At 45.9% G+C, this 20,884-nt stretch overlaps 1 protein-coding gene across 1 annotated transcript in view; it reads right to left on the bottom strand.

Annotated features, from left to right (window-relative positions):
* Positions 1-20,884, bottom strand: part of PIK3AP1 (phosphoinositide-3-kinase adaptor protein 1) — a 96,541-nt gene that overhangs the window by 1,694 nt on the left and 73,963 nt on the right. The window contains exons 11-16 of the mRNA XM_006756615.2: positions 19,202-19,267; positions 16,865-17,070; positions 15,534-15,606; positions 8,990-9,145; positions 6,008-6,078; positions 4,534-4,652 (exon numbers count right to left, since the gene is read on the bottom strand). Coding sequence (XP_006756678.2) covers positions 4,534-4,652; positions 6,008-6,078; positions 8,990-9,145; positions 15,534-15,606; positions 16,865-17,070; positions 19,202-19,267 — 691 coding nt within the window. The remainder of the gene's footprint in view (positions 1-4,533; positions 4,653-6,007; positions 6,079-8,989; positions 9,146-15,533; positions 15,607-16,864; positions 17,071-19,201; positions 19,268-20,884) is intronic.

Raw genomic sequence — 20,884 nt, 5'->3', positions numbered from 1 at the left:
ATGGAAGGAGACTTGACTTATGTGGTGAACACACACAATACAATATACAGATGATGTATTGTGGAATTGTCACCCCAATAAATTCAGTAAAAATAAAAAAAGAAAGTGCACCGTGATATTTATTGGAATCATTCTCATAAGGTACTATGCTGTGTGTGTAATTATAATAGATGTTTTTATTTGAGAGGGAAGAGTCTTTAACCTTTGTAATTACTGCATAATAATTTTTTAAAAGAGAGATAAAGCAACTATTTAAAAATGAATTTGATGAAGTAGTTTTTACGCATCCATGATTTGCTGTAAATCTGGTCTGTTATACAGAGGACGTGTTCCTTCATTAATGAAACTGGCCACACATAGGGACCTCCGAGTGACATACATGCTGGCTGTGGCTCACCATCCTCACTGCACATTAGAATCACCAGTCGAGCTTTGAAAAATACCAATCCCCAGTCTCTATCCCAGACCCATTCCATCATAATCTCTTGAGGATTGGGCTCAAGCATCAGAACATTTTAATAGTATCTCTCCCCCAAACAGTTGTATTAACCAAGCCTTTCGTTTTCTGATGCTTTTACACCTGGGGCCTTGCTGATCTGGGCCTGAACAGGCTGCCCCTCGTGGGTAACTAATTCCTAGGGCTAGTCAACAATGGACCTGGGAGCACACCTTTCACAGTGCCCAGAACTGGAGGGGGACTATCCACCTGCCCTAACACCTCAGGGCGAGGTGCCTGACAACTGGAGGCAACCCCTTTGCTCCAGGCCGACTGAAATTACTCAATCTAGTCAACTCTAAATCTGCTAACCTTCTCACTTGTTCCTTCCTGTGGAAACCACAACAAAAGCTCCTCTCACCTACGTTTTCCCCTCCCATTCTCCTGACTAAACCCAGTGGCGCCCCTGCTTAGGGTCTGTGAGTATAACAAACTGTCTTTTCAACAGCAGTCATCCCTGATCTGTTGACCTTGCCATGCCTGAATAATGACAAAACCTTTATTTTAAAACACCAGGAATTCACATATGCAGCCAGGCAGGAGACACACTATAACAGGAAGGCCCCTTGAGAGAAGAATTAAGAATTTCCGGTCTGCTCCTCACAATGACTTCCTCAGGGATTACTAAATGTGTTATCCCAACACCACATTTGCTTTCCTAAAGCCCTCTCCCTGTTATTCGGGATGGTTTTTGAATAGTCTTAAATGACACTCCAGAGAGACTTGGATAAGTCCTTTTAAAAACAGGTTCAACGATTGGGGGTGGTATTTCCACATATGTGCTCTAGAACTAATATCAATTCTCTTGGAAGCAAGTCAGTAAGTCAAGAAAGAAAGCTTTGTCAGGTGCTGCAATTGAACTGTGCTACCCTGGAGTTGCGTACTTGAGGATTAAATGAACCAATGAGTAAATATTTACTAAATGTCTTTTGAATGCACGTTTTGTATAGGTCAAGGAAATGACAAAAATGGGAAAAGAAAGGCTCTCTCAAGAATGACAGAGAGGCAGAAGTAGGAAAAAATAACCACAGATATCCTCAGGAAGGTTGCTGTGGCCCCTGGGAGTAGCTGGTTTTATGTGGTTGTCGCTTTATCCAGAGAAAACAAATGGGCAAATCCCCTTCCATATCCCCAGTCCCCTATAGGAGAAATCCAGAGGAGGTGTCAGATGATACCACTTCTTCCTTCCTTCCTTCCTTCTTTCCCTCCTTCCTTCCCTTCTTTCCTCTCTTTCTTCCTTCAGTTCCTTCCTTCCTTCCTTCCTTCCTTCCTGCCTTCCTTCCTTCCTTCTTTCCCTCCTTCCTTCCCTTCTTTCCTCTCTTTCTTCCTTCAGTTCCTCCCTTCCTTCCTTCCTTCCTTCCTGCCTTCCTTCCTTCCTTCTTTCTCTCCTTCCTTCCCTTCTTTCCTCTCTTTCTTCCTTCAGTTCCTTCCTTCTTACCTTCCTTCCTTCTTCCCTTTCTATAATAGATAAACATTTATCTATTATCCATCCACTCCTGGATATGGGATGAAATAACAGCAAGTAAGATGGGCATAGATTCCATATTCACGGTGCTGAGAATGTAACAGATGAGAAAGACAAGGAAAGTCAGTACACTCTACAATGTTTTGACCAGGGAAGTCATAACCTATGGGAACATATAGCAGAGACATTCATGTGCACATGTCTGAAGGACAAGTTCAACTTCCCTAAGCCTACCAAAAAGAGGTAATGACACCTTCATTGGAATCTTTTGTGAGGATTGGAGATAACTATTGGAAAGAGGATAGCACAGTTTCTGGTTCAGAGTAGGCATTCAAGAAGTAAAGCTAATTATTGATCAATATAATTAAAGATCTACTCTTAGATCTTTTTCCTATGTATGCTCTATGAGCCGTACTTTTATCTTCCACCACGAAGATCATCATGATTCCCTCGTGGCCCCACTCTGCAACTGGGATGGGTCGGCAAACAAACCATCTCTAAATTTCTTCCTGGTGAACAACCCCAGTGAAGGTTTGGAAGTCCCATCTCAGGGAAATGGATTTGTGATTTTAAACATCTCAGAAGCATCGGAGAAAAGAAGTATTAAACCAACCAAGGGTGGCCTGTGGGGAGACAGCCTCTGCAGGACCCTGGGAAGCCAGAGCTGGAGACACGATTGTCCAGAGATACTGGGCACTGGTTGCTTTCTCCTCCCTGTTGAGGGTTGAAGTCTCAAAGATAAGCTTAGTTCAAGAACCCAGCAATCTGAACCTAGCAAGAACCTAGCAAACTCCACAGGCCTCTTTACAAGTCCAGCTTTAGGATTAACCTGGTACTGCAGGAGACCCCAGAAGTGTGTTCTGAGTAGGTGGTATGTAGGCTATGCCTTAAAGGGGACTTCATAGATTGTTAGTGACTGGCAAATCACTAGTAAGTGGCAAAATAAGTTCAAAAACAAAGGGGCAATGGCTCAGCAAAAATCTGTGTGTGTTTTTTCTCATGTGGCAGGACCTTACCTAAGAAGAGGATGGCATTGCTAAGTACCCACCCTATAGGGACTAAGGAGCCATGCAAAGATAAAGTGCATCTATTTGTCCCTGCTCTTGTCACATCTGCCTTCCCTGATCTTGAAATATGCTGGGAACCTACAATAGGTGGGAGTGTGAAGCCTCTTTCCAGTAACCTATAGTCCACCTGTGTAGATGACTTGAGACTGTTTCATCCAAACTAACCAGTACCAGTCCATGCATCTACCCATTCATTCATTTACATGGTAAATATAAATATTTGTTAAATTTCTAGTATGTTCTGGTTACGATGGTAAGCATGGAGAGAGTAGAAAAAAAAATTTTTAATCAAAAACAGTTTCTATTCTCTCGAGGTTCAGCATCCACTTGAGGAGACAGGTATGTAAACATGGGCCACAATGTGGAATGAAGTGTAATAGAGGTGTTTGGGGAGTCACAAGAAAGTTCACCCAAGAGCATCAGGGAAGGCTCCAGAGAGGAGGTGATATTTGGACTGAGTCTTAAAAGCTGTGTCAGAATTTTCTACGCAGAGATTGAAGACAGCATTTCAGGCAAAAGGAGCAGATTGAACAAAGACATGGTACCAACTGGCACAGCTCCCTGGGAATTTTTAAGGGGTGGAGCCTTGATGAATACAGGGGGGGTGGGACTTAAGGCTAGATGGAGACTAGAGCTTGCTAAAAAAATATACAGAATTAAATGTGAAAGCGTATATGCCAGGAAGTGACATCCTCAGCTATTTCTGTTCTGGAAAGTGCACTCTGGTTGCAGTGTGGAGGAGGGACCGACTGGAGGCAGAGGGGTAAATATGGGCCTATGTGGAAGAACTTAGGTCCCGGCAGATGGAGAGGAGGGGGCGCATCTGAGAGCTGAAAGGGCAGCAGAATGGACAGGGCCTGGAGACACAGTGGATGTGGGAGCTGCGAGGGAGGCAGGAATGGAGTTAAACTAAGTTGAGGCACATGGATGTTAATTAATTCAGCCAAGTTCACAAGTGACAGCCAGAGGAGACCTGTCTCCAGGTAGCGTGGTACTAGAGCCATGCTCCTCGCCACCATATTTCATTCCCAATTCCATCTTGCCTCCTGGTTCCCAAAAGGCACTGTCTCCATAATACAGCCAAGGGAATTAGTTAGTAGGGAGCTAAATTCTAATAAAATAGATACAAATTATTCAAAAAGTTGATGTTTGCCAATGTATTTCATCGATGAAATATTCCATTTGCTATTAAAAGTGTGTGCAACTGAAGAAAGCGTCGCTTAAATTAATGAAGCGTCCACACTGAAATATGACAAAAGCAGACACTCATTCTCAGGTCATCTTAGATGCCCCCAGCTCCTCCTCTCCCCTGGGATTTATCTTCCACCACGAAGATCATCATGATTCCCTCCTGGCCCCTCTTCTCCCTGATGCCCTACTCTGCAACTGGGATTTGTCGACAAACAAACCATCTCTAAGTTCCATTCTGATGAACAACTTCAATTAACAACTTAAACAGGATTCAGAAAGTGAGGGAAAAACTTTCCTATCAGCTTCAATGTTACCTCTGTGAGGCCGCTCGGGGAGGCACCCTGGGGGGCCTATCGATGGGCAGGGTGGGTGTTCCGTCCACTTGTAGGGGGCCTGGACTCCGACTTCTGGTAACCTCAGGGACTTCATTATCCTACAGTAACAAAAACACAAGAAGGACTGGTGAAAATTACATCCAGCAACCAGCATGTTGAAAGTTCCCAGCAGATTTCAAGATCAGGGAAGGCAGATGGACAGATACCACTATCCCCAAAGCCCCTCAGCCTCCTCAAGCTTTGCCTGAAGGTTATTCACAAACTTATCATCAACCCAGCAAAACCAGGGAAGCTTTCCATGGACTCCTAGAGCTGCACAGGAGACAATCAGGCCCACAGGATCATTAATGGTCCTTGCTATTCAAAGCACAGTCTCTGGGCCATCGAGGTCAGCATCACCTGGACGCTTGTGAGAAATGACAGGATCTCAGGTTCCTCCTCGGACCTGCTCAATCAGAACTTGCATTTTAACCAGATCTTAGGCAATTCTTATGCATATTAAAGTTTGAGAAGCACTGCTCTATATAACCAGATAGAGCTGGAAAATTTTTATTTTTAAACAAAAGTCCCTTTGGTGGACAACAGGACCGTCATAGGGAAAACAAGCTGTGCACTGAAGGGGTGGCCCACTCCTAGGACCCTTTCTCAGGGAGTCTCCTGGGTGACCCTTTCCCATGTGACCCCTTCCACTTGTCCCAGCCCCTGGTCCCTGAGTCAGAACCATAAGCCAAATTGGGCCTTGGCCTAAGTCACCCAGCGACTCCCTACTACTAGGAGGTCCTGTGGCTCTCAAGGGACTAGTTGCCACTCTGCCTGTGGAGGCAGAAAAGGCCAGGGAGCTCTGAGAAAAGAGAGCAGATATGCACAGAGAAGTAGAGACGATAGAGTTGTGGCCCTGAGAAACACAGACCGGTGGCATGGGCTCTAGCATCTCGCCACTCCTGATCTAGGCCCCAAACTGTGATCACTGTCCCTGATTCCCTGAGACTCATCTAGCTCCTTCTCATAGATGCCCCTTTGGCTTAACTAGCCTGAGTGGATTTCTTCCCTCCCTCCCCCATCCCTTCCCTCCCTTTTTCCCTCTGTTTATTGAGATGAAATTCTAAACGTAAATTAAATCATTATAAAGCCAGCAGCTCACAGAGGCATTTAGTATATTCACAATATTGTCCAACCACTAACTACCTCTATCTAGTCCCAAATCATTTTCATCACCCCCAAAGGACACACTGTACCCTTTGAGCCGGTTCTGCTTGTTTCCCCCTCCCCCCAGCCCCTGGCAACCACCAATTTGCATTCTGTCTCCATGGACCTACCTATTCAAGACAGTTGATATAAATGGAAGCCCATGATATGTGATCCTTTGTGTCTGGCTTCCTTCACCTGGGTTTCTATTTCTTGCAATAAAATGACCCCTAGGACAAGACAGATGGGGGTCTCGGCTCTCACTCACCTCATTGTCCCCCTCCATCCCGCTGCTCACACTGAGGAGGCTCCGAGTGCTGGATCGGTTACTCGTGCTGCCTGAAGGGGACAAACAAAATCAGCAGGACCTTCGATTCTCTCAAGACTAAAATACAATGCACAACTCTAGCACTTACTTTTTTTTACCGACAGCAACAATATACAAGCTGTGAATATATGTGTCTTCAAATGTTGCCATCATACCATTTGACTAGAGGTCGGTTTTTCTTTCAGTGTAAAACAAAATGGTTCATCTTTTTATTACATATTTTGCTTTACAGCTACCATTTATGGAGGGCTTCCCACACATGATCCTATATAGTGGTTCTCAACTGCGACCTCATGCCGCAACCCTTTAATATAGTTCCTCATGTTGTGGTGACCCCCAACCATAAAATTATTTTTGTTGCTACTTCATAACTGTAATTTTGCTACTGTTATGAATCATAATGTAAATATCTGATATGCAGGCTGTATTTTCATTGTTCGTGACCCACAGGTTGAGAACCGCTGCTATATAATAAAAGGCTAATATGCAAATCTACCAAACAGCGGAATGACCGGTCGCTATGATGCGCACTGACCAACCGGGGGCAGGTGCTCAACATAGGAGCTGCCTCCTGGTGGTCAGTGCGCTCCCACAGGGGGACCGCTGCTCAGCCAGAAGCCTGGCTCACGGTTGGCTAGTGCAGCAGCGGTGGCGGGAGCCTCTACCGCCTGCACAGCAGCACTAAGAATGTCCAAAGCCATCAGTTGGACATCCCCCAAGGGCCCCTGGACAACAAGAGGGCCAAGCTAAGGGACCACCCCCCCCAAGTGCACAAATTTCGTGCACTGGGTCTCTAGTGTGCTATAAAAACATGATTGCTTAACCCCTATGAAAATGCTATGTGGTACTAGTGCTCTGATTTGACAGACAGGGAAGTGGAGATGCTCTAATTTTCACTTGTTTGGGCCACTTCTGAAAGCTGCAAACAAATTTTGTTGACATTTTCTACTTAAATCTGCAAACAAATTTTGTTGACATTTTCTACTTAAATTATGTCAAACATGTGCATGTATCACATTGTACAATCCAGAAGGAATATGGGCAAGCAAGTCATCAGCCTGCAAAGGGTGAGGGCCTCAGCCTCCCTTATAAATGAATGGTCCTTTCAAGCCACTGTGTTTGGGGTGGTGTGTTACATAGGTAACTGAATAGGTAACTGAAACTGTGTAACAAGGACCGGATGCAGTCCATAGCCACAGGGCAGGGTAAAATCCATCAGTGTCATTTACTAATATTTCCTAGCCAGATGAGCTAGCCATTCCTAGGTTATAAATGGTAAGAAGCACCGTTCATGTTTTCCATTCTGTTCCTACCCCAAACTAACTCAAAGTAAAACACACGTATAAAGTCTTTAAAATTAATCTGTACCTGAACCGAGGACTTTGCCTTTGTCTTGTTAAATTTCCCCTCTCCCTACCCTACAATGGACTGCCCTCACTTTGAGAAGGTTTATACCACTTCTGTCCTCCAAAACATCTGAGAGATGTGCCCCTTGCTTCCTCCATCACCTGTGACCACTGGAAAAATCTCTCTCATTTCTGAACTTGTCAGAATTCTCTAAATTGCCTTAAGGGAATTTTAGATACACATTATCACCCTCCATAATGTAAGGGGAAGTTCTCTTTGTCCAGTCTAGATTCCCATGTGGTCATGTGATATGCTTTGGGTCTGTTTTGACAGGTAACAGTGGCAAGAATGTTAACCTGATAGGAGCTGGATTCCACTCCCATTTTGCCACTCACTGGCTGTGTGACCTTGGGCAAAACTCTTTCCTTTTCTGGGTTACAAATACTCTATCTATATAGTAAGGAGGGAGATTAGTTCAGAGGTTCTTGACCTAAAAGTGAGCAAAAGTGCGTGTGTGTGTGTGTGTGTGTAAAGTGCATCAGGAGCAGGTATCAGATCCACCAAGGGGTTTATGATGCACAAAAGATCAAGAACCCGTGGGTTCGATGACCTTCCTGTTCCTGATTAAATAATCACTATTGCCATCATTCCCAATAGAAACTAAGGCACAGAGAAGTGAGGCAGCACGCCCCATTATACCTCTATTGCCTGACATTCCTATTCCAACATCCAATGCCAATGCCTGACATTTAAGGACATGTGAGTCCTGAAAGTCAGCTTGTCTCTGGCTCTTTCACAGCATTCCTAGCTGTTTTGATAACACTAAAATGTAGAAAAGAAAGGAAACTCCATCTACTGGGGTGGTGAAGTCAGCTGACACCACCTTGGATGCGGAAACAAGTCCCCAGCTCCTGCCTGCACATCAGCGCCTATTGTCTGCTACAATCAGGCTCCTATTCAAGCTTTCGAGCCAAAAGGAAGACATTTCCTAATTAAATCCTCGCCCATATTGTTGGAATTCTCCAATTTGAGTCCATTGTTTTCTAATGTTTTTGACTTTGTGCCCTTTCCCTCTCCTTAACACCGTTGAGGAAGCAAAAAGAATAATGGTTCAAGTCTTGGCCCTGGACCAGTCTACCTGAGTTCAAATCCCAGCTCTACCACTTACCAGCTATTTATCGGAGGGCAGGGCACGTAGCCTCAGTCTCCTCCCATGCAGTCATTATGATAATTAAATTACAGAAGCTATGGAAGAGACTTAGCATGTAGTAAGTGCTCAGTGTTAACTGGTATTACACTAGATTCTCCTATTCATAAAAGGGATAGGGTAGCAATTATGCAATCTGGCTTTAGGGAGTATTTGTGTAATGGATCTTTGGTCCCTGAAAAAAGGTGAAACTCACAGGTTAACCGCCCCTCATTTCTTACACCTCCCAAACCCAAAGCAGGTTCCTATTGAGATGTGCGGGGCTCATCACAGAGCCTGTGTCCAAGGCCCAAAGGCACCAGCCAGCTGGAGTCAGCTGTGAAAGCACCTTCTCCCCACCCCACCCGCACCAGGCTCAGCCTGCTCACTCGCTGTGCTGGAGGTGCTGTCTGTCTTCCAGTCTCCCCGTCTTAGCTCTGTCCTTGGGGGGAAGACGCTTTTCCTGGGGCCACTCTCATAGACGCCAATCTCCACTTTGCTGGGCAGCAGCTGTGAGTGCCTAATTGGGACGGTGATCTCCAAGGCTGGAATGAGAGGAAAAGGGGATTAGCTCAAGACACTAGACTGCCATTTACCAAACTGCTCCACTGTTCCCTCTCCATCTGCCTCCCTCACCGGAACCTGGACGGTGTCTGGAGGAGAGCGGAGAGGAGGGGAGGGAAGAGGAGAGAGAAAAGAGGAGAGGAAGAGGAGGGAGAACAGATGGGGCTCTGCCCAATTCAGCACCGAAACTCCACAGAGTCCTGTGTGACCATTGTTGGGGAGCAAAAGAGAGAGATGGAGGATGTGAGAAAGAGCAGGGAAATGCTTCCTTCCTGGGTAGTAGTGGAAAGAACATTTGATTAGGAAAGGTCTGGGGCTCCAGCTGTGGAATGGGAGTCATTCAGTTGACTCTCCGAATTCGTTCCCTTATGAGGAGGGGGTGTGAACATCATTGATCCTAATAATAGGTTATCCTGTGCATTAGGTAGAATTCTCTTCCCCCCCCCCCATTAATTTCAAAGAGGAAGGGAGAGGAAAGAGAGAGAGAGAAACATCAATGATGAGAGAGAATCATCAATCAGCTGCCTCCCGCAGGCCCCACACTGGGGATCGAGCCTGCAACCCAGATATGTGCCCCAACCTGGAATCAAACCATGACCTCCTGGTTCATAGGTTGATGCCCAACCACTGAGCACACCAGCCAGGCAACATTAGGTAGAATTCTAAGAGCAGCCATATTTTTAGCTCCTTGAAACCTCCCAACACCATGAAATAAATGCTATTGTCATCATTCCCAACAGAAACTAAGGCACAGAGAAGTGAGGCAGCACGGCCCCAGTATACAGCTGGCAAGTGGGACAGCTGGGCTTCGAAGCAGGCTCCAAAGTTCAGGCTCTTCAGCACCACTCACACTGCCTCCCAATCCCTTAATAAGTGATGGATGATGGGTGGGTGGCTCACAACTGACAACAGAGAGCTGTGAAAGGAGGCCCAATGGCCTGAGAAAGCTTTTGTACTTGGAAGACTGATGGATGGTTTTAGACCCCACAGATTCAGAAAGATAGATTATTTCTTTGCTCTGCAAAGCATTGACCTGATCTCTCTCTCTCTCTCTCTCTCTCTCTCTCTCTCTCTCTCTCTCTCTCTCTCATTTTTTAAATCCTCACTCAAGGATATGTTTTCCATTACTTTTCACAGAGAGTGGAAAAGAGGTAGAGAGGGGGAGACAGAAAAAAAAAATTTATGTGAGAGACACACTGATTGGTTACCTCCTTCAAGCTTCCAAACGGGGCTAGGGATCAAACCTGCAAACCAGGTATGTGCCTTCTGACAGGAAATCAAACCTGAGATCTTTCCATATGTGGGCTACAACTCTAACCACTGAGAAATACCAGCTGACCTGATCTTTTTATTGGCTTAGCCCTGCCCAGTGGTTGGTCTTTCTCACTAGATTTCCACCCCTGGGTTCTATGCCCAGAAAACAACTCCTGCTGTATAAGCAGAACAAAACATCTCTAGGCGGCACACTAGCTTCCTCCCCTGGGAAGTGTAAAAGCCAGGTGAGCTCCCCTAGCTGCCATGAGGCAGGACTTCTGGGGAGAGGTACAAGCACAGGTGTACATGCCACCTTATCTTCCAGGTACCACTTCCTCCTCCACCCCACTCTTCTATGAGATAGGCATAGCAGGAAGTTCAGGGAGTCCAAGGGTAGGTGGCTCTGTTTGCCAAAGCCAGAAGTCTGCCAATAAGGGCACACGGATAAGCTAGACCAGTATGAAAGAGCTGGTGTGAATACAGCTCTTGAAAAACATCCTGCACAGAGAATATGAAAAAGGTGCATTGTTGGCCCTGGCTGGGTGGCCCAGTTGGTTGGAGTGTTGGCCTGTACACCAAAAGATTGCAGGCTCAATTCCTGGTCAGGGAACATACCTAGGTTGCAGGTTCGATCCCCAGTGGGAGCATGTACAGGAGGCAATTGATTGATGTTTCTATCTATCTATCTCCCTTCCATACTCTCTAAAAATCAATAAAATCATATCCTCAGTTGAGAATTTTTTTTTAAAAAAGGTGCATTGTTGGTTTGTGAAGGCACAAGCTCTCCTCATTCTAGAGACTCCGGTTCCAAGTGCAGTGCATGGTCTTAGTATTAAACCAGCTTTCCAGGTCTCTATGTAGCACACATCTTTTTCACCTCCTCGGGCTCTCTTGGTTACAACTGAATAGTGGGAGCACCCACCCACGCTTGGAACTACATGAGCAGAGACAAGCAGGGTGTACCCGCATATGGTTGTGAGCCTATGGGATTTTAGGGTCCAAATAACTGTCTTACTTTTCTGCCTCTCTCAGCTTTGGCCTAGCATGTTTTATTGTTGTTGTTTATATATTTTTTATTGATTTCAGAGAGGAAGGGAGGGGGAGAGAATCATTGATCAGCTGCCTCTTGCACTCCCCCTATTGGATGGAGCCAGCAACCTGGGCATGTGCCCCAAGGAGGAATTGAACTGGACTTCCTGGTTCACAGGTGGACACTCGACCACTGAGCCACACTGGTTGGTTCCTAGCATATTTTTTTAAACAACAATCTTTTAAAGGGAGGTTCCTGTTTGTTTCACTCACTTCAATTAGACAATGGTCTACTCTCAACCAATTCTAGGAGGAAGGAAAGTAGAATACATAGGGGGGGAAAAGGGAGTCAAAAGTTAAAAAAATCAAGTAGAGCCAGTCTAAATGTCTACAAAATCCTGACAGTCTTGGAACAAAGGATCAAAGCCAGGCATACTAGTTATCATTACTAGATTGCATAGGACTTTCCCCAAAGTGCATTCACACATGTTATTATACCTCCTTTGAAAGTCACCATTTCTCCATTAAGTAAGTAAGTCGGGTGTAACCATGAATGAGGAAACTGAGGCACAGAGTGGTTCAAGGTATTGGCCTGGATTATAAAATGATTCAGTGACCAAGTGGGGATCAGAAATCAGGTTTCCTGGGACCCAGCCTGCTGATCTTGGTCCTGCCCCGGACTGGCCACAGACACACCCAGAACACAAATATTGATTGTCTTCTTTGTGGGGCTGGGGTGTTCAACAAGTCAGGAGCCACGCCAGCCCTCCTCTGCTTTCCTACACCGTCACACCGCTCTGCACCATCCCAGTAAGAGCAAAATAGCTCCCTGGGGCTGAAGAAAGACTGGAAAGTTATTATGAACAGATTCTTACTTTTTAGTTATCCGTGGTGTGCTAACCCAAATTAAAGAAAAAGGATCATTGTTTTTCTTTTCTAAGGCCAATGAAGTTTCTAAATGAAGAAAGGCAGTCTTTCTGTCTAGAGTGGGCTCCATTTCTGGGAACTGTCCTTCAATCAGAAATGCCACCATCAACCCTCATTTTCCTATAGATCAATGTTATTCTGTGCCAACGGTTTTTGGTTTTTGTGAAGCAGAATTCTTTCCTCTAGTGAAAACAGAAGCTCGGTGTAGAAAACAAATATTTTAAAGCAGCTGTGATGGTTGAAGCAGAGTAAGTGGCCTCAAACTCTGTTCCAATCCTAATCTCCTCCCCCATCATCCACCCTACCCCCGGTTCCAACCCCCCCATCCCCACAAGCATGCACACAGTGTGAAAAATCCCCGGAATAGGCAATTACAAGGTAGTATGTTACTAAACATATATATATATATGTAATCGAGTTTTATGGCGATAACTGATAGATCATATTTACTCAACCACAAATAATGCCTTCTCTTTGGCAGGTGCTCTGAAGCCCTTGGGCCACACCGTCCAGTGCAGGGTCCAACTCCCAACTGCTGTGCCTTCCTTGGTAGCCAGATTGCAAGGGTTCCCCGCCCCCACCCCCAGCAGGCCTCAACCAAAGACGTGGGAGCCATTGTCGAAATACCCTGGCTCTCTTACCCCTCCTGCATCCCCACATGCATCACCAAATTGCAGCTTTCTTGATGCTGCCTAGATTTCAAAGCTTGAATGCTTCACTTAATCAAGGCTTCTTTTGTTGAGTTTATGTGTTCTAGTTTTAAAAAGCACCTCTGCCCTAGCCGGTTTGGCTCAGTGGATAGAACGTCGGCCATCAGACTGAAGGGTTCTGGGTTTGATTCCGATCAAGGGCACACACCCCAGTTGCAGGCTCCATCCCAACCCTGGTTTGGGGCATGTGCAGGAGGCAACCAGTTGATGTGTCACATTGATGTTTCTCTCTCTCTCTGTCTCTCCCCCTCCCTTCCACTCTCTCTAAAAAAAAATCAATGGAAAAATAACCTTGGGTGAGGATTACCAAAAAATAAAAATAAAAAGCACCTCAGTCCCTTCACTACCAGAGCCCTACTGTCCAATCCAAGGATGACTTGCAGATCTTGAACCAGATTTTCTGCCTTTTCTCCTTTCTCCTCCTCTCGCCAGCAGGGCAGACAAGTGTGGACTTAACTAGTGGCAGCACACATTTAAAATCCGGTCGCTCCAGCAGACATAAGAGGTCATCAGGATGATCTCTCTGACCTTCTGCCATGGGCATAACCTCTTTACATCCTTCTTCTCCCAAATATTAAAAATCATTAATACTCACTAGGCTAGTATTATATGCAAAACACTGTGCTAGGCTCTCGCTGGGAAAACCAGACTTAACACAAATAAAAGTCTAACTCGTGAACTACTGGATAGCGAAGATTGTGTCTGATGGGTCTCTGTCTTTGTCAGGGTGCCCGGTGCTCAACAAGTATTTGTGGAATGAATGAATGATGTCACCAAACATTTTACTGAAACCAACCATACCAACAAAGATTTCTTGAGCCCCATCAATGTACTTGCTACGTGTATTGGATTCAGTCAAGACAAAATTCTTACCCTTACAGAGCTTACAACAAATAAGGGGGTGGTGTGTGGGGGGAATAACCATGAGAACAGGAACACAGGATCATCCAGTCTGTGATGTGTAAAAACAGCGGGTAAGCAGTGGCATAGGAAGTGAGTGTTGGAAGTGCTCTGGAGAGAATGGCAGACAGGGCTTCTCTGAGGAGGAGAATTTACAGCCAAGCACTGAAGGATGAAAAGAGCCAGCCAGTGAAGATGTGGGAGAAAAGTAGAGAGAGGGCAGCATTGGGGACAATGCTCTTGGCTTGACAGAGCAACGAAAAGGAGTCCGTTTATACTGGAGAGCACAGAGTGGAGGATGAGCCACGGGGCAGTTATGCAGGACCTTGGAGGCCAGAGTATCATTTTCCTCTGTCTGGAACAAAAGTCCCTGGAGGGTTTTGAGCAAGGGAATGGCACAATCTGATTGTTTTTTTGTTTGTTTTTACAAAGTCTTGGCTGCAGTTTGTAGGATTAACTTTAGAAGAATAAGAATAGACACGGGAGACAATGGTAGAGGCTCCTGCATTAACCCAAGAAAAGGTGATGGCAGTTTAGTTGCAGCTGCAGCGTGGGAGATGGTCGGAAATGAGCAGATTTAAATTGCATTTTGGAATTGATGGTTTGAGTGAAGTATCAGCACTCAGAGGCAGCAAAAAGAAGCATCAGATGAATGGGAAAATAGCAGTTCTGGAGATGCTCTAATGAGGAAGGAACGCAATGGCCTGGAGTGGTCCAGGAAGGCTGCACCGTGAAGGGCTGCCAGACTGGGTCTTACAGTCCAGTAATTTCCTACAGATGACAAGGGAGAGGCATGAGCAGGAAGTGGCAGGAAGACGTCCTGTTTGAAGACTAGGGTGTTACCAGCCTGACCAGGTTCAGGGGAAGTTGGGCTGTTGATGGCAGCTGGAGAAAGACTTAACTCTTCATGTAATGAGGCTCCATTCAATATCTGAGAGCCCCTGGATGCTTTTTTTTTTTTTTGCCAGCTCCTTTCGGTGTAAGGCTGGCTAGAATAAACCGTAGAGACCCACCTGCCACAGGTTCTCAGTGGGAATATGCAGTGTGAGCAAATGCCCACTCCTTGCAGGGTGGTGGTGCCACATGGAGGATGAGTCAAGGGGGGCAGAGGGACCTGGTCCTCAGTGTGCACAACTGGGATTCATGGCCATGACACATGGCAGGAGCCCTGCTCAGCTTCTGAAGCAGTGTGTGGTGTGGACACCGATGACACAATCCCCTGCTTGAATCAAAACAGGTACTATGCAAACGGGATTTTCTCCTTTCTCTGAACAAAAACCATATGTTCCTGGATGCCCAGGGGAGAGTTGGTGCCCAGAGAGAAACCATCCTCTTTGAGTGGGAGGGTAGAGGGATGCAGAGTTCAAGCCATCCATTCATTCACTTGCTGACCAGTATGTCTTATGTCCCAGGTACCAGACATAGAGAATTAACAAGATGAAGCCATTGCCCAAAAGGACCTCACAGTCAAGCAGGGGACCCAGATATGTAAACAGGGTGACAGGTGCTGGGCAAGCAGCAAAGTCCCTCACCCCAGCAAAGCACATACCTGTCTGCTTTCCTGTTTTTTGCTTCTCTCTCTGTCTTCGGGTGATGCTATCTCTTAGCCGTTTAAGATTTTCCTGGGGAAAAATTAATTTGTTTTTAGAGTATGCATCAGAGTTATATGCCCTCTAGACATTAGAGTTTCTTTCTGATTTTAGGCTGTTTGTAAGATATATCACATTGCAATAATATCTCCAACATGCAAATGAGGCTGGGTGCATTTGCAATCTGCCCTCAGAGAAATCCAAGTACTCTTAGAAGTTGTGCCTGAAGAGAAGAGAGAGACACCTTGTCCACAATAAAGTGTTTCCCAGCTCCCTCCCAGCTCCTTCCCAGCCTTATAACCCACTGCCATCCTCCTTGTATGCCCCTTAGCCAAGCCAGTCTGTTACCTGCTCACAAACACTCCATGCACATTCCTGTCTCAGAAATTGTGTTCTGATTCCCCTGACCTTGAAGGACATCGATTGCTTTCCATAATTTTGTTGCAAGCCTGGGCCAAGGCTCCCCTTCTCCCTAAAGCCTCCCTACTCTGCTCCAGTCCTTCGTAACTGCCCATGCCATCTGGCACTGGGCTATGCTGCATGCGCGTGTGCGTGTGCGTGTGTGTGTGTGTGTGTGTGTGTGTGTGTGTGTGTTCTTCAGAAACACTGTGAACTCTTAAAGGGCGAGACCGGGTCATGCATCTTTCTGTAACTCTGCAGTCAGGTCTATTGTAGTCATTCAATAAATGTTGAATAGACGCGAGGGTGGAAATGGTTCCCACGCGAGAGGCCAGGCTGCAGGTGGGTTGGGCTGTGACTGTGACTGAGAGACTAAGGTGGGCCCACGGAGCAGTAGGGAAGCATTGGAAGGTGTGTGTGTGTGTGTGTGTGTGTGTGTGTTAACTTGGGTGGTTTTATATCTATCACTTATTTTATCGTATTTCTTGGGAGCTTTCCAAGTGCTCTTTGAGTTCTAAAGTGTGAAAGTTCTGTGAGAGTCTTGCCACTAGGAGTAGAGACAGTGACTCTGGAAAGAAAAGGCTGGAAAGCACGAGCATAGGGCCCCAAGTGGAGGGAAGCCACAGCCACAGGTTTGGGGGTTACAGTTGAGTCTTTGTTCCTGATCTCTGGCCTTGCGACAATCAGAAAAGCCACCCAGCTCTCAGCCAAGGAACAGGGGTGGTTGCAGGTGAGAGATCCACACATGCACTGATTCACAATGACACTCAAAAAACGTTCACCGGCCCCGCCGCAGGGGCTCAGTTGCAGCCACACAAAAGACAGCTGTGGACCTGGCCCTCCACTCCTGTCTAGGAGAAACACGAAACCAATTCCTTCCGGAGCCAGCTACCTGCTGGAAGCGAAAGGATTCCGACCGCTTCTTCTGGTTGAGCTGCCACTCTTTGAAGTGGAGCACGGCTTCGTCCACGTTGACGATGCCCAGCTTCACCTGCTCCTGGAGGGTGATGAGCTGCCGCTGGCCTGGCGTTTTCATCCCAGCAAAAGGATCATATATACTTGACGGGGGCCTGTCTCTCCACGGTCTGACGGGAGGCTCTGGAAAGGAAGGCAAAACAGCTTGACAGCTCCCCTGCTGGGCCATCATGGATGAGTGGGGTTAACAAGGCTGGCCCTGGGCTCAAGAAGACGTGTCTCACAAGAACAATTGCACGTGAAACCAAGAAGGGGTGCAGATGATACGGAATCAGAGAGAGGGAAGCAGCTAATAACGTCAAAGCCTATTACACGAAAGTAGAAAAGACCACAACATTTTAGGGAGGTCGGAAATCTGCTGATGAGTAAGTGAAATCCCTCAAGCCTGCCTTACTGAGAGGCCTTTAGAACAGCATCTCTCAACCTAGGCACTAGGGACATTCTGAACTAATTCTTTGTCGTTGGGAGACTGTCTTGTGCACTGCAGGATGTTCAGCATCGTCCCTGGCCTCTACCCACTAGATGCCGATAACACCCCATTCCTCAGCTGTGATGTCCCAGACATTGCCAAATGTCCTGGGTGGGTGGGTGGGGGAGGAAAAAGCACCCCCAGCTGAGAACCACTGCTTTAGCCTAGAATCCACTCCCAGAAGGGAATTTACAGGGAAGTCTAGCCAGGATGCTCTCTCACACTCCCAGCTCTCCCCATCCTCCCTGCCTCTGAGCAGCAAGGAGCACAAGGATGGTGGACCTATGGGCATCAGTGCCCAAGGAGACTGGCATGCCAATGGAATCATGACCCAGGGCCAACGTCACCAGGTGTAAATTAGGTGCTGGGTCCCAGCGGGCTCTCCTTGGGTTGTGCCAACCTCTCCTCCACATTACAAATTCATAGCTCTCTGCTTTGGAGATTCGAGGGAAATATGAAGTGAACCCCTGTCTCTCCCCCAGGCTGTGACTCCACTATGTTCTGTGGGGACTGAGCTACATGCAGAGGTTATGGGGCCCCTAGAACATGGGAAGACAACTTGACATTTGACTGCTTGGTTCATGTGGAGCTATCCTCGATTCTACATTTCTCTAGCAGGACTCAATTTGGGCACTGTGATTCAGGGAGATGGCAAGAAGGAAAAAAGAGAGGTGGCTTCCCCAGGGGGTATTCAAAAAAGCCGATGGGAGTTTATCTATCAGTCTTCCCAACTATTCGCTCATCTGTCTGCACACACTCACATGCCTTTCTCCCAGGTTTGTCCTTCTAAAGTGTATTGCAAGATAAAATGTGGGGAGAAAACAAAATGTACAAGCCAAACAATTTCAATCTACAACCTCAGGGATGCCTTCCAATGCTTGGAGGGTGCCGTCGCTCCTTTTCTAAAGAATCATCAATGGGATAACATGGAATGCCTTTGTTTAGCACAAAAAAATTGGTCAAGAAGAAAAGAGCACCTATCTCCTCAAGCTTCCTTTAAAAAGTCTTTAAAAATAAGAAAGATGCTACCCAATGGCAAGCAAATGTCTCTTAAATAAGCCAGAGAAAGACAAGTATCACATGATCTCACATGTATGTTAAATCTTATGAACAAAATGAACTGATGAACAAAATTGATCCAGAGACATGGAAGCATGGAACAGACTGACGAATCTCAGAAGGATGGGGGTGCAGGATGCAGGATGTGGGAAGAGATTAACCAAGGAGCTTATATGCATGAATGCATAACCCATGGATGCAGAAAATAGTGCGGTAGGCTGGAGGGGGGGAGGGGGAAGGGTGTGGTCAGGTGGAAGGGGGGGGCAAAGGGGGACATCTGTAATACTTTCCACAATAAAAGATAAATTTTTAAAAGTAGTTGCATTGATATATAGTTTAGCTAGGATAGATGGGTAAGTAACATGGTGGGACTGTATCATCGGGTCAAGACTGAGTACTGGGCCACCCACTTTCAACCTGTTGAGACTGAACTCAATGTTCAAATTATAGTTTTGTCTGCTGTTACAGACACTTTCTAGAGTGTTACTATCCCTGGTGTGATCAATTCCTTCAATATTTGTGGGCACTCCAATCTCTCCTCCCCACCCTTTCCCATCAGTACAGGATTCTCAGGCAGCTCCACCCCAGGTATCTCCAGGCCCTCCCTATTGATCAACGCCAACTAAGGATTTGCCATGACACCAGGGAATCACTGAAACGTTAACACTTCTATCCCCATCTGGAAGTTCAGGTCAGACAGAAGGGAGCTGAGGACAACTGGCTTACCTTTCCTGACACTCTCTGAGGAAACATAGAAATTCCCAGGCCGCTCTTGACTTTTTTCTGCAAAAACTGTGAGATAAACAGTATTCTAGGTAAAAGCCAAATCAGATCTCTTTCTTAAAGGACTTTAAAAATGTCTTACACATTTACAAAAATTACCAAGACCTTGTTCAAAATGAATAATCACAATGCCCTCACACCTTGGACTACTGTATGCATATTATTACATATTTACATATTATTATTATGTAAATCAAAACTCTCAGACCTACTAATGAGCAGAAGTTGCAGCGATTAGGAGCTGAGGACAAACCAAACAGACAACATCTCAAACCAGAAAGACAAAGCCAGATCATTACAGAGAATAGTGATGTGAACAACGTATACCTGGATCCCCAAATGCCTGAAGCGAGCCATGGAACACCTTGAAGTTTGCACATAAAAGAAAGTGCCATTTAACATGTCAACGAGTGGCATAAGACTGAACTCGGAGCGGTGGAACAGGTGCAATGGGCACAGCTCCAAAGGAATTTAGATGAAGTCACTCACGAGTGGCAGACCCATCAAGGCTAATAGGGAAAACTACAGTGACAAATGGCCACCTAGTGGCCTGCACAGTGGTTAAGACTCCCTGGGCTCTGCACAAGAGTCCCTGGATTCAAATTCCGGCTCACACTTACGAGCCACGTGATCTTAAACAGAGGCTCGACCTCTCCTGGCCTCAGTTTTGCTGTCTGTAGAATGAGAATGATAACAGTATCTTCCTTGGTGGGTTGTTGTGGGGATTACATGAGTGAATACATGGACAGTACTTAGACAAGTGCCTGGCACATGTAAGCTCTCAATTGTAGCTTTGATTATCATTATTCATATCTAAACCTTGAAATTGATGCTGATAGGACAGTAATACCTAGACATGCTACTTAACACGACTTAAATCAGTGCAGTGCTTTACAGTTTATAAAGTAGTTTCCCATGTATTATTCCATTTGACTTACAATAAGGCTATAGAGAGTATTATTATGCATTAATATGATATATTCATCAGTGCATGCATATTTTATTATGATACCCATTTTGTAGATGAGGAAGCTAAAGAGAGTGCAATGACTTACCCAATGTCCTATACCGTACAGCTGGTAAATGTAAAGGCTAGAGCATGAACCAAGGTTTTCAGGTTTCCAAACCATTGCCCTTCTTGTCATCTCCTACCTCTCTCCTTTCCTTTGCTTACCCACCGCTTCTTAGCAAGTCCGTTAGTGCTCTTTAGGAATCACCCATGCCCCTGTTCTAACTGCCTCCCCGAAATGAGCTGTGCCATCAACACCTCATCCTTCACCCATGGACACAGACAATAGTGCAGCATGCTGGGGGAGGAAGGTGTGGTCAGGTGGAAGTGGGGAGAAGGGGGACATCTGTAATACTTTCAACATTCACCCTCTGCCATTTAGGCCTATTTGCATGTCTCTTCATTGGTTCCCTTACAAGCAGACCTGGGACAAGGATCCAAGTACAAGTAGTCTATGTTCAAATCCTGAGTTCAAATCCTGGCTCTGCTATATGGTAATCAACCGACTTCTATAAGTCTCCATTTTCCTCATCTGTACAATGGGTATGATAATGGTCCATACCTAATAGATTATTGTAAAGATTAAATGACATGCTCTGGATAGAGCACTCTTGGTG

The sequence above is a fragment of the Myotis davidii genome, unplaced genomic scaffold (genome assembly GCF_000327345.1).
Source record: "Myotis davidii unplaced genomic scaffold, ASM32734v1 scaffold332, whole genome shotgun sequence".
In the NCBI taxonomy this organism is placed as follows: Eukaryota; Metazoa; Chordata; class Mammalia; order Chiroptera; family Vespertilionidae; genus Myotis; species Myotis davidii.
The sequence above is the reverse complement of the archived record's forward strand: the minus strand, read 5'-3'. Positions and strand labels throughout refer to the sequence as shown.